We start from the raw sequence: 14,740 nt of genomic DNA on the forward strand, positions 1-14,740 counted from the left end.
CAAATCTTTGGAGACGTTAGACTATTATAAATGCAAAGCTGTATTATGTAAATTCTCTAATGAAAGCTGACTATTAAGATCTGTATTCACACCTACCACAAAATCAGGTGATTTTCACTGCTGGTGTAGAAACCGAGAAACCACAGTCTCAATAGTTATGCAAATTCTCAAAAGCTTTGCTTTCAACAATGACGTAGAATATCGGACTAACCCAGGAAAACTACTAATGCGAAACTTCTTTTTAATCCAAAAATAAAAACAGAACCACAGCTCACCAGTAAGCTGTGATGGTCATTAAGTATCAGCTTTCTGCCATCATTTTTCATAGTTGATAACTCCTGCTTTAATTTGCGGTGTTGATATCAATTATATTGCAAAATAAGGTATTAACTTTCACGAACCTAGAAGAATCTATGCCACAAAGTGGCAAAGTTGGTCTGTACTACACTGTGACGTACGGCTGCAAAATAGGGAAACAGGAATTGAATGCTGGTATATTTCTTCACGATGATCTGTACATGTCCCTCTATATATTCTTGTATGGTGATAGCTCGATAATGCAGTACAGTAGAAATGCTCCTGCTATTTCCCTCCAGTGTGGTGAATTAGTGAATGCGTTCACCTAAATTAAAGGTTATTTTTGAAAACCTTAAAGTATACTGTACCTGTTTCTGAGGAGGAGACTCTCTAACTGAGAAAGCTATATAAGAGTATAAGTTACATAAGAGTAATCTGATAAATATATACAATTTGATATTTAATGGTACTCTGTATAGATGCATGCTGGTATTTGAGGTCTTTTAAAATTGAGTCTTACAGACTTAAAATATTTTTAATATAACACTGAAGACCTTTTAAAACAAAATAAACTTTCTGTACAAAATTTCACTACTTCATTTACAAGTAAAGTGATAGAAACTGACATCAAATGCACATGTAAAACTGCAGCCTCAACGCAGCAGATGATAAAAAAAGATTATTTACCAAAAGCATCTTTGCTTTTCCTCTCTTCTTCCTGCATCTCAACTGTTTTGACTTCTAGTCACTGAGAATCCTGACACTTTCCAAATGCAACAGATGGACCTCATCTACAAACTCCATGAGAAATTGAGTTGCCAAAACCATAATATAGCTAAAACTAGTAAGGTCACCCATGAAGTCACATTCTTGCTGGTTATTGCTTAGTCCCATTCAACTGTCTGAAACAGGAAAAGCTACCCAGTTCTTTTCCTATCTTAAAGCTGATAAATTATAGTTGATGAAGCACTTCTTATAACCAAACTTTTCTCTATACATCAAATTAAATCTCTTTCTTACAGGACAAGCTTCAAGTCCAAGGATTAAAGAATTACTATTATTATTCTCCAAAATCAAGTAAAATTTTCAGACTCCAAAACAAGCATAATTGAAAAATTTTTCCATGAACGCTAGCTACACCAAATCTACAAAATGCTGAGACATTACACTGTTGAGTACACTGCACTTTAGATTGGACAAGGAAAACCACACCATAAGCAGGATTCTGAATCTTGGTGATCTATACAAAATAAAAGAGATGGGGAAGAAATTTTCTAATTGACTCCCTCTTCCTACAATACCCATTCACATGACCAATACTCTTGTCTGTGTCCTGATTACAGCAACACCACCCATGAGTCTGACCTTGATAGAAGAAATGCTGCATATATCAGTATTTGTCAAACCAGAACACAAGCAACTCCAAAAATTATTTTCCTACCCAATCTCTTTGACACTTCTGTGTCAAGACTGCTATTCATTTGCTAAAGCCTTTTTCCAACCCTGTCTCGGCACATGAAAGACAGTTCATAAAAACCTCTAAATTACCTACAGTGCTTGTCCCCATTACTGCCACATTACATTCTCCAATCACCAGTCTTCTGTTTTCTCATTCCTCACACACTGGGTATCTCAAAAAACTGCAGTCCGCTCAACTTTTTCTTTCACATCCTCACTTAAAATTCCTTAATCATAATCCCTAAAAAAAAAAGAAGTCAAAAGCTAGCCTGTTGAATGCCAATAACTGTTTAGTTTCCTGTTTCCATATTCATCTGTGTCTATTCATTTTACTTCACCTATTGACTGTAACCCTTCTTGTGATATGACTAGATTTTGTTATGCAGCTGCAGAAGTGATGCCAAGTCCAAGCTGCATACGTCTGGAGCTGCGTGCGTCAATGTACGTTATAATTTGACTTAAAGCGTGTAAGCTCTGTACTTAAGCAGTTTTCCAGTATCAGAAGATTATAACATAAAATGCTTCATTACAAGAAAAAAACCCTGTTCTCAGATCAAGGATAAAATTAACACAGCAACACCACCAAGGTATTCAAAAACTATGGGACACTACTTTTCATTAAAAAATAGCAAACAGAGAATGCAAAGAAACATTTTCCAATAAACACATCTTAAGTCAGTATATTTAAATTAGTGGTAAAATCTTAACGACCTACAGAAAACAACCAAAATATGAACTACATTTATAGTAGCACTATTAAATTGTGATGGAAGATGTGCCAAACAGAATTCTTCCTAACAAAGTTTGCTCGTTCTCAAATTAGGAGTGAACATAACACCAACACTTATTTTTCCTATCTTTTCTTTTTAAATAAGCCTTGTCATCTTACGAATTCTGCCTAGGATGAGATTGTGTAGGTAGCACAATATTGTAGTAAGCCATCTGGATTTGCTCAAGCTGAGAAAAAAATGACAGTCTGGCATTTGTTGCTGTAGGTCAGTCATAAATTAAGATCCTGTATTCTCTTGAGCACACAGTGCTCCACAGTAGCTCTCATGAAGCACAATATTCTCCCTAATACGTAGCAGTAGCAGCCAGGGAAAGAAAATGCTGAAAATCCTCCCATCTGAAGCTAGTCAGGCATGGACAGGAGTTGCCAGGATCATCAGACAGTATATCAAGTATTTTCTGCTGGTTTCTGTAAGCTCTGGAGGGACCTGTGCTACCACAACTCAGCACTGCAGTTAGATCCTTCTGTACAGCAACATGCATGTCAAAGCCTGACCCTTCCAACGTATAGTCCATTTTATATGAAACATGACCCAGTGCTTCATTAGCTACGTTGCCATTTTGTTTCAGCTGACCAATTCACATAAGTGGTAAACCCATTTGGCTATTGGACTTCCACCCCCCCCCCCAAAAATGAGCCAAAATGACCTTCTTAGAATCTGAAAAGTTTAATTTTTTTTTTCTGTATTACTTTTCATTTTCATTCCCATCTGCATTTCTGGGTCCTGGCCAGGACTGAAGCTGAAGTGACAGAATACTCTAAGACTGGTTATTCTTATTATTTCTGTATTCTTTCCAACTTTGAATTCACAAGTTTGGAAAGAAAAGGCATTCTTGTAAGTTTTCTAACCCATTTCTGCAGACCAAGGCAACTCAAAAAATATCTGACACTAGCTATTTATTGAAATTCGATCTTCAGAACTTCCCAGCACTTTCTGTTTTTCCTCTCGTATCAATAGTAAAATAATACAAATGAGGAAGATTATTAAGTAATACTTGCAGCAACTTAGATCACATCTTAATTGATGTTATTCATTTACCACTTTAATGAAAAAGTCAATAGCAAACTGAGTATTCTGTACAAATGTAAGCTACATAAGGCATATATTCTATCAAATCTATAAGCAACTATTCTGAAGCCCATATATATCTTTCGGATTAACTTGCAGAGTTTCTTTACCTGTTTCAAAATAAACAATTTTCTGTAACTGCAGAATATAATTTTAGAAGGTTTTTGATATTTATTACCAGTGCCAGGAAGAACAGTTTCTTACTTGTATATAATCACTTAAAAGATGTATTTGCCAAATTGTGAGGAAATTTTTAAGGTTCAATTCTAAATCACGTTACCACAGGAATATTTTTTCACAATTTTATTACATGCTTCAACAAAACTCCTCAGTAGTCTCATTTTTTTTCCTCACAGCTTAGGACAATATTTAATATGGAAAACAGATGCTGAAGTAGACTGAGTTATATCAAATGCAAAATTCAAATCTTCAACGTTATAGCCTATGACAGTCATTAATGCTGAAATATAATCGTTTGAGATCAGATATTGTTATAATACAAGTGATGATACAAACCCAAATACCGGAAAGATTCAAAATAAGGAAGGTATTTACCTGTTATCATTCATAAGAATTATGACAAGTGCTTTGTATGCAAAGAAACACATACAAAAATGAATAGCTATTCCAACATTTTCTCAAAATCAGTATTTTAATTATTCACTCCATTTCTATTTTAGAATGTGCTTTAGATGATCAGTATAGAATCACAGAATCATTAAGATTGGAAAAGCCCTCCAAGATCATCAGGTCCAACCATCCCCCTACCACCTACCTACCACTAAACCATGTCCCTAAGCACCTTGTCCAACCTTTCCTTGAACACCCCCAGGGACGGTGACTCCACCACCTCCCTGGGCAACCCATCGCAAGGCCTGACTGCTCTATCTGAGAAGAAATGTTTCCTCATTTCCAACCTGAACCTCCCCTGGCACAACTTTAGGCCATTCCCTCTAGTCCTATCATTGTTTATCTGCGAAAAGAGGTCGACCCCTGGTTCCCCACAGCTTCCTTTCAGGAAGAGAAACAGGAGAGCAAATAATTGTAGAGAGCAATAAGGTCTCCCCTGAGCCTCCTCTTCTCCAGACCAAACAACCTCAGTTCCCTCAGCCGCTCCTCATAGGACTTCTGCTCCAGACCCTTCACCAGCTTTGTAGAGCATTAAAAAAAAAATCATATAGAGCGTTAAACTTTTTTTTATACATTCAAAACTGAAGACTGGCCTTTCATTAGAAAAGTGGTTTTTTTCCACTCATTTCTACAGTTTAATAAATATATATATTTTTTTTAAAGTAAGGGACTGCTTTTTTAGCATGTCCAAACTAAATACTATTCTTACTGCTCAGGCCAACTGTACTTTTAGTCACCTTACTTGCCCATAAATTCAATGATATGACAGCCTGCCACTAACATATATAGCAAATAATGTTCTGAACAGTAGGTTCAAATATTCCTTGTGATTTTCAACACCATTCTACTTCTTATTTCAAGCTGTGGGAGCAGAAGACAAAGTAAAGCTGTTTCTTCCAAGAGAGGGAGAATTCCACTCACTGGACATGAAAAGCACCACTGCAGACTAGGGCAGAAAGCTGGAAGGCGCTGACACTGTCACCTGGCTGCAAGGGCAAGCAAGAGAAAGGGGAAAAGGGAGTACAGTTGGCCCTGCCAGCAGTAGTTTTTCTTGCTGGCTGTGAACATTCGAGATATCAAAGCCAAAAGGAGGAAGGGTGCAGCTGTTGGCAATGATCTATCACAGTTAAAGACACAGCCAATAAACAATTAATCATGTAGATTTTTGCCAAGAAAAACACCACTTTATAATATATTAAATGTAAGAAGCTGTTGCTGCTCAAAGTACAAAAAACTAGTCAATGTATGGAGTACTGAGAGATCTTCTGCAAGCTGCATCATGGATGAAACTTCCTAATTCCCTGACAGCTCATGACAGCTTCTTCTAGGCAAATGCATCCACAGCAGAATTATGAAGCCCAAGAGTTCCTGTATTGGATGGACTCCAGGTATCCAACAGGTATGAAAGATCCATAAACAAATTTGGACCACAGATGCTTGGCCTAATTCCATTCCTCTAGCCACACACAAGCCCTCTAAAAATCTTCCCTTCCTCGGGAGAGGGGGAAAGAAAAGAGAACATGAGGCTATATTGGTCTGGGCAGGTTTTACTTGTAGGTGATTTGCACTTTGTTTCTGCTGAGCAACAGAGAAGACAAATAGGCTACTGTAAACAAAGTTTTCGAATTATCTTGTCTAGATTAACTGTAACAGCACCCTGTGCACTGAGCTTTTCAAAGCTTTCACCTGCTACTTCCCTCTAGTATATGCGACTGCAAGTACATCCTCCAGAGCACTGTTCTCCAGTCTCTCTGTGAAGGCTCCTCTTAAAACCTTTGCACCGGATGGAATACACAGCACTGCAACTCTGTCATGAATTTTATCCCCTCAAAAAAAAAGAAAAAAAAAGAAAAAAATGGAATAGTAGTAAATAGTGGCTGGAAAACTATAATCAGATACCAAGAAAGAGTGCATTTGCAATGGAGCCTATATTAACTCTGTGGGTAAAAGAAACAGCAATGCTGTTCAATATTTGATCAAGGTGTAGGTACCAGTGCATTACTCAGAAATTAGTTAAGTACTATATACCACTAGATCTGAGTCAAGGTCATCCCCTTGTATTGCAGTGTTGGTAACTGATCACTGAAGTCGTAACAGATGTTTGAAAGAGACTGGAGTGCAAATACACAGCAAAGTAAGACCCTAGCTGCACACCTTCAGCACACAGAGCTCATAGCTGAAAAAATCAGAGCCACATGAAAGCCTTAGCCCAGAGCCTTGAGTAATTAACAACGACAGGAGAGCTTAAGGCTGAATGCTGAGAACTTTCATTAGCTAAAGTGAAACTAAGTATTAAGATAGCTAAAAACACCCTTAGCAACACAATTCAAGCTGACATTTAACTTACATGTGAAAGTTCGAGAGGAAAAAAGAGACATTAATCTTATATAACAATTTTGAAAGACCACATACACACAGTTATAACTGCACCAAACCCCTCTATTAGATTAAATGAAAAAAATTGGTCATCTTTACTGCTATCATTTTCCATTTTGCTTAATCATATCTTTTGGAAAAGTTACACAATGAGTTCATAGGACAGCACTGTTCATTTGTATAAAAAGTTGAAAGCAACTGATTCAGAAAGAAAAATGAAAAGCATTTTTCCCATTAATGTTAAGGCTGAAGCAATAAAACAAAGGCGGAGAATTTAATTTTTAACAAAAACCTAAAGGTTAAAAAAAGCAGCAAAATCCAGGCATCACAAAGTCTCTAGACAAGAAAATCCCTTTTAAATAAGCAGAAAAAGAGGAAAGGTCAGGCATGAAAACACTCCCACATCTCTTTCCTGCAGTAATTTCTTCTGTAAAAAAATACTGGAAGCAGCATACAACTTTGAGAAAACAGCTTGACTTCTTAAAGAAAAACAACCCCGCACCCCCAAAAAATTTTTAGGAATAAAAACTCCTACAATATCAACTTGGCTGGTGTGCTGCACTAGCTATAAACCTCACATGGCTGCAACAGAACTCGAACCAGCACAGCTCTGCTTTTGCAGTCAGCCTCTTACCACATCCTGGCAGAAGAACAACCTTGCCAGTGTAACAGTGTCTGTACCAGGGGAACGTGCCAGAGCAATTCGGCACATTGTAAATCAGACCCCACTACAATCTAGACAGACCTACGCCAGAAATCCTTTGCGCTGCAACCCCAGCCAGCCTGACAACCCACACAGCACAGCAAGCTTTAGTCCATCGGGCTGATTTTTTCTTAAAAGGAACCTGGGTGGGCTCCACCAGTCATGCCTTTCTATAAACCCTCACATTTTAATGCTGTCAATCTTCAGACAGCAATTGCTTCTCTCCATCACAGGACTGTATTTTCATTTGACCTGATCTCTAAGAAGTTATTTATTTCATTCTTATCATGATAAAACAGTCAGTTTTCCTCCCTGATAAATAAAAGCACACATTTTTCACATATGCAAACACAAGTTCTTTAATATTCCTCCATTAAATTCCAGCATTCACCTTATACAAATTAACCAAACCCCTGCCAGGTTACCTATTTTGTTCGGTTTTTAGAAGTACCCTTCACTTATTAGAAACATTCATAGACTGCATGGGATTACATGATTTATACTCTAAATATCCCCTAAAACCATGCTATTTAAATGACAGGAGATAGAGAGAAGAGATAGGATAACAGTTCAAAGAAGGAAGCTAGGATTACTACTGTTAGGAGTACTTCTCAAAGCAAACTAGGATAGACAAGACAGATAAGGAGAAAAAAAGGAAAGAAGAGGAACATAAAAATGAATCCTCTAAGAGCTACAGGTGGGAGCAAAGCACAGAAGGTCCCTGAACAGACCTACTCCTCAGTCTGATCAGGTAGCATATGTTGTCCTAGTGCTTAAGTGGGCACTGTTTCAGCCACGTTAGTGGCCTTTGTATGAAAAGCCCAGCGTCTCCCACAGGCTCTGATTCAGCAAAAAAAAATTAGTCATAACTTGATTCCAGTGCTGTCGATGAAACCAAATTGCACACACTGTTTACATCTTCTGCTGAACTGAAAGTAATATGAATGGTAAGGCAGGGCACAGGAAATCAATAGAGATAGAAAACAGCAGTGTAAAAAGAAGGTAAAGCAGTAAGTTTGGTGGAACAAAAGCTGCATTTAAGCGGGCCAAAAACTACACAGAGTGGGAATGTGGGCAGGACATTGTTACCGCCCTGAAGATAACGGTGAAATGACATGGGGCAGTGACAGCACTGCAGATTTCAGAAGCATAACAAAGGAAAGACAAATCCTACCTTGTTGAAAGAGCTTTACCAGCTACCTTAATGAATGTATTTATGAGACTAAACTAAAAAAATTAAAAGTTAAAAAAAAAAGTGAGTAGAAGTTAATTTGCTTTCATGTGATAACCACAGTTTCAAAAGCAACAGAATTTTGCTCTAAGAGAAATCTACATCCTTTTCAGCTGAAGACTGATAAATCCCCAAAAGAAGGAAGTCCCAAAAGCAGAGATAAAATAAAGCTGTCACACAGTCTTAGAAATAACTTCATATTTTTAGTATCTCCATTCATAACAAAACTATTTTCCACGTTTCACCAAACAAATTACATTTACATGTGAATTCATCTTATTGGTTAAGAACTAATACTACCTGTCAGCACTTGCACAATATATGCTTAATTCCAGAACAGAAGAAAATTGCTACAGTATAAAGTATGCTTTTATCTCTGAAATTGTTGAAGAACCTACAGATAATAGCAAAGGAAAAAAATCTAGAATATAATTTATTTATTTTTTTAAATCTGGCAAGATTAACTAATTAGCACCCACCTGGCCTGGAAAAAAAAGTGTCAGTGCTGTGGCTTTTAACTTTTTGCTTACAGACAAATCAACCACCAAAACCCCTTACTGTACCAAAGCATATTGTACAAGCAGGAACTTAAATCAATTCCCAAAGTCTTAAAGAGCTATTTAAATCTTACCTCCTGCATTACGGATATGGACAAAACAAATACATTTAATTTCCTTCAAGTAATAATGAAGAAATTCTATGGCCAGATTACAATAAAAGAATATTTCTTTCTAGGCAGCTACCTATTATGCTTAACAAGCTTAAAACAAAATGAGTCAAAGATCAAGAGTAAGTTATCTGAGGTGTCAAGTGCATAAGGTTAAAGGTGAAATTTTATTAGGTCAGAGGTGATATAAATAAAATCTTTTACGTCAAAGAAGGGTCACAGACAAGACGTATATAATCAAAAGACATCACAGATGACAAGTAATAACTTTAAGTAGTACCAGTGTGTTCTCACTACAGATATCTTCACTGATTAAAAAATTGAAAACAGTGATGAATAACTAACCAAATATATTAAAGTGCTTCACTGGACTGCAGTTTTACTTCTACATGATACTCTTGAAATTTGTTTTCATGTACTTCAAAACTTACCTAAAGTTACTGAATGCTTTTACTTGTGGAGGAGACAAAGTCTGATATTAACTGTGTGTGCTGAATAAAAAGGTACACAAAGCAGATTGCTCTGAGAAATAAAATAGCTTTTCTACTTCACAGTAACCAAACCTCTAGCACGCATGTCTTCAAGGAACAGAAGTAAAAGAGAAAACTGGGGTGGGAATCGGGCCAAGGAAATTTCAGATTACAACAGTACAGTTCAGAATTGTATACTCAGACAATTTAAAACACAGATACAAATTAAAAAATGTATATATCTAAGAATGGAAGTACTGTTATGTTGCCAGTATGTCAAATACTACACACCAACTGGATTAAGGATATTTAAAATCTGCTTTTGCAATTGTCAGGCTGTTCATTCAGTTAAACTGTTCTCTCCTTTTACTCCTGCACTAAGAACTCATTCAAAAAGTATCATACGCTGAACCTTCACCTTGATCTCAAGCTCACATTGCTGAAAAAGCAGCAGATTTTTTTTTTTCAGTTTTGCTGAAAAGCAGTTCATTTAAGCATATGGTGCTGGACATGACAAAAATCGTGATATCTGTGCCCTCTAGTGGAATTTGTTTTTCACCGACTGGGACAAATGCAGCTGTTATAAGATGATCCCTGTTTCTAGAAGACAGAATTGTTAAGCTGCCAAATCTAATGTTGCAAACTGTATATAACTACCCTCAGACCAAAGGAAAAGTTCATCTTTTTCCTCCATATTCATCTCAGGTAGTGGCACAGTAAGAACCACTCAGAAGTGGTTAGCTAGATACAAATAAAGACTAGGTAGCTGCATGAAACCTCAGTGTTACAAATTGCCTGCTCCTTGGTGCATGCATAGACATGAAAGAATTCTGGGAGATCTCACAGCTTACATTTATTTCTAGGAAACTAGATGCAGTATGAAGGCTTCTCCCTTATGTCCAGCTAGATAAACCCAGTACCTAAAACCGAATTCAATACAAAAGAAATTCCACTAACCACTCTAAAAGAGCAGAAAAACAGAGAAGAAAGTATACTTTCACTGAAGTTAGGAAGGGGTAGGCAAAATGCCAACTCCGCAGAAGCTTTCCATTTTTCCAGTGATAACTGCCCCTAGGGATTTCAGTACCTCTGTGATTTAACTTTCCAAAGCTTTTTGAAAAAGAAAAGAAGGTACTTGTGGCAGTGATGAGCTGTAAAGAGAATATTTCTCTAGGAAAATAGTAACAAGAACCGTGCAGGAAAGAACAAGACAGCAAGTACTTTAAGTACTGAGCAGTAACATCTGAATGGTTGGAAACCTGCTGCAAAAAGACGCTGTGAGATTCTTTACTTCCTCCTCAAAAGCTACTTGGAAGAAGCAAAAGATAAAGGGAAAGGAATAGCTATGGGATTGTCCAAGACACTAACAAGTTAGATGTGGCCAAGGTGAGACAGTAAATAATAGCATTTGAGTTTAGAGGAGACTTGTATTTGACTGTTCTAGTATCTGGAAGGATCATCCTCACGGGTAAGCTATTTTACAGCTATACTGAAGTGGGTTTTATTTAAAAGCAGTGAAGAATATTTACTATTTGGAAAGGTATAAAATGAATGAAAATAAAGACCACTCATGGAACATAACACATCAGACTTTTATGACGAAAAGATAAATACAGTGATATGAAAAATAGCTTTTGATTAGTAGTAGAGCAATTAGTCACAGTTTTATACACAGCCTATTTCAAACAGCAATTGCCTTAAGTATTTGAATCCACAGTTTGTTTCATTCGTTTTCATTAGTATACTATATTCAAAAAGGCACTGTTAAACCCATGCTAACACAAATGTCCACAGTTCCATTCCTTTCTAAGAATTTTAGAGACTTTCTTAGGCTACTCAGCTGGATGGCATTATAAAACCAGAAGGAAATTAAAATAGTAAGAGTTACTACACAACATACCACTTCTTCATCTGAAAGCTCTCGTCCTTGTATACTACTGTTTTCTCTCACAGCTTGTTGGTGTTTTTTCCCTTTAATGTGGCTAAAAAGGTACACTTCCGATGAAATCTGTAATGACAATGAAGTATTAGTGACTTTTCTCCCCCCTTGATAATACTATCATCTATAAATAACAGTATTTTAAATGTATTATATACCAATTTGTCAGAAGTAGGTTCAGAATCTGCCACCTAATTAAAGTACTATCAGTTACCTTTAACATCTTTACGATGGTATTTGTGTTACTAAAAAATATTTTTGATTTTGTCACATAGAATTTCATCACAAATGTGTTTAAAACTACCAGGTTAACTATATATTACTCTCTAAAACTACCTCAAGGAAGGCTGTAGCGAGGTGGGGGTCCAGTGTCTTCTTCCAAGCAACAAGCAGTAGGACAAGAGGAAATGGCCTCAAGTTGGGCCAGGGGAGTTTTAGGTTGGATATTGGGAAAACATTCTTCACTGAAAGGGTTGTGAAGCATTGGAACAGGCTGCCCAGGGATGTGGTTGAGTCACTATCCCTGCATGTCTTCAAAAAATGTGTAGATATAGAGCTCAGTGACATGGTTTAATGGTGGACTCGCAGTGCTACGTTAACAGTTGGACTGGATGATCTTAGGGGGTCTTTTCCAAACTCAATGACACTATGATTCTATACAAATGTTAACTGGAATTGAAGGTCACCTGAAAACACTTAACTGACAATAGAGCAATAAATACCCTTTCACCAGTAGCAAGTTAAGGGAGCAAACTATGTTGATTAGGAAAAAATGATGCATTTTTTCATTTCTGAAGAACTATTTTAGGTTATTTCAGCACACTATTTTCACTGCTGCTTTACTCATTAAGAACCCAAACTGTCTAGACTTCTTCACAGCAATTAATTCCTACTCAAAGGCTGGCATAGCTGCCTATATATTAACCCACAGGTTTTGTTTTAACATGAGATGTGATACAAATGCTGCAGCTTAAATGGTGATACCAGCAAAAAATTGGCATAAAGATGCAGCACATAGGATTTCAAAAATCCATAAAAGCGATATAAACAGTGCTTTTTCTTTTTTTCTTCCTTTTTTTTTTTTAGCGCACAGACGAATCAAAAATACACTAGAACAAACACCACTAAGATTCAAGCATGGCTCTGTATCTCAACTTTAGAAAAATCACACCGTTTTTGTTGTAAACATACATACGTAAAGTTCTTCGTAATGGATTTCTATATTCTGAGAGATGGGGGTATTAACCGTGTCTATTAAAAAAAAAAACATCTATCTTAGGCTTTGTGATCTCTGTGATGAATAACCCAGGGAACTACTATGTTTTATTTTGTTCACGACCTGATTATGGCCAAACTTTAGCAGTTCCAATTATAAAATCTGTTTTAGAATAATTACATCAGTAAATTAAGTAATTGTTGAAAAACAATCAAATAGAAACAAACAAACAAAAAAAAAACCGAAGCAGCACATTCTTCTTCATGTAACCATGAGGAATTCCAGCTGATTGCCAATGGAGTGGACTTCCGGATTTTCAGAGCTCAAACACAGAACTTTATCCCTCAGCCTAATTTACATAAACATCTTTATTTTAAATTACATGATGATTTACCAGCTGATTTGCAGTATAGCAAGAGACTTAAAAAAAAAAAAAAAAACACCTTGGCTTCTCATCCCATTTTGACTTCTGACTTCATACAGTGGGCTTTCATTTGGAAAGGCACGTTAAGTGAACGTACAAGACTCCACTCTGCTGAACCCTGAGTTTCTGTTCCAGCACTACCTGAAGTGATCCTGTGTAATCTTACTTAATGCAGCAATTAAAGAGAAATAATGCTTATATAATTTCCTAGCTAAGACGTAAGATTTTGTTCAATAATGCCTGGCCTATGCAAGTCAGTAAAAACAATTATCAACATGAAATGATCTCCCTCCTTCCTACTCAGTGACTGGATGTCTCCCTCTTCTTCACCGTGCCAGGGGCACAAGAAGAGACACCCAGTTGAGACCAAACGTCTCAAGAGAGGTCTGCCAAGCAAAGTACCCAGTTTCTAAAACCTGCTTTGTATCCAGCTTTTAACCAGCTTCATTTGATGATCCCTAATTTTTGCTTTTCTTAGAAGAGAGAGCTAGCAACTGTGTACTGTCCACACTCCCCTTCCTGTGATTCTACAATTATTTCAAATCTTCCCTAAACCACATAATTTATAGACAGAAGAATCCAAGCTAAGATGCACTTTCCCAAGAGCAGAGTACAAGTACAGCACGTATGCAGTACTCTCATCTGAGGATGAAGCATAATTTGTAGCTCCAAGGCTTAGGGTAGTCTTGCAATTCTGAGAGTAGCCCCTCTATTCAACTTACCATTACACTGCATAACGAGCACTGTTTTTTTCGTTCATATGGTGTAAGTTTAGGAGCATAATCAGTATTAGCATGTCTTCCACTACTTAATTCAGCTGCTTTCTCTTTTCTTTGTTCAATTTGTTCCATGTGTCTTCTAATACTTTCATCATGCTGAATGCAAAGTAACAAAAGCAAAGAAAAAAATGGTATGAAGCAAAAGGTATTAAACTGTCCATAGAAATACTGAGAGTTACGAGTTGGGGTTAGGCATTAAGTCATCACACATCAGAGATTTTAACATTCTGCTATGATTTAAAAATCAATCAGCATTATTTTTGTTTTATAGGTGATTATCAATTCATAAATCCATAACCTGACAATTTCATCGAATTTCATAGAAACTCACCTATTTCAAAACCTTCTGTAAATCTTTTTGTTATATGTAACATCTCAGTTATTCTGTTTTTATTCTCAGTTGAATACTCCAGAAGTGCACCTATCAAGGTACAGTTCCCTGGATTCTTTCAGGAGGCTCATATACTTAACCCTCAAGAGAATGGAGCAAACTTTTAACTATTATTTAAGATCAGAGACTGGGGCATATGCCTGTATTTAATGTCAAAACTGCATTTTACAACAGAAGTAAGATCCTTAGGTAAGGATCCTTAGGTAAGAACCTAAGATCATAAGAACAGGATCAGAGGTAATAAAAATATTCAAGTGAAAAAAATACTTGTGCACAAAGAATTCTAGAATAAAAATTTAG

General features: G+C 36.7%; 1 protein-coding gene across 7 annotated transcripts in view; it reads right to left on the reverse strand.

The window, feature by feature from the left end:
* The window catches only part of SCAPER (S-phase cyclin A associated protein in the ER), a 230,997-nt gene that overhangs the window by 92,583 nt on the left and 123,674 nt on the right, over positions 1 to 14,740 (reverse strand). For all 7 annotated transcript variants that reach the window (XM_035553931.2, XM_035553934.2, XM_035553933.2 and 4 more), the window contains 2 exons: positions 13,993 to 14,145; positions 11,592 to 11,699 (listed from right to left, as the gene is read on the reverse strand). In XM_035553931.2, coding sequence (XP_035409824.1) covers positions 11,592 to 11,699; positions 13,993 to 14,145 — 261 coding nt within the window. The remainder of the gene's footprint in view (positions 1 to 11,591; positions 11,700 to 13,992; positions 14,146 to 14,740) is intronic.

Source organism: Cygnus atratus, chromosome 11 (genome assembly GCF_013377495.2).
Source record: "Cygnus atratus isolate AKBS03 ecotype Queensland, Australia chromosome 11, CAtr_DNAZoo_HiC_assembly, whole genome shotgun sequence".
In the NCBI taxonomy this organism is placed as follows: domain Eukaryota; kingdom Metazoa; phylum Chordata; class Aves; order Anseriformes; family Anatidae; genus Cygnus; species Cygnus atratus.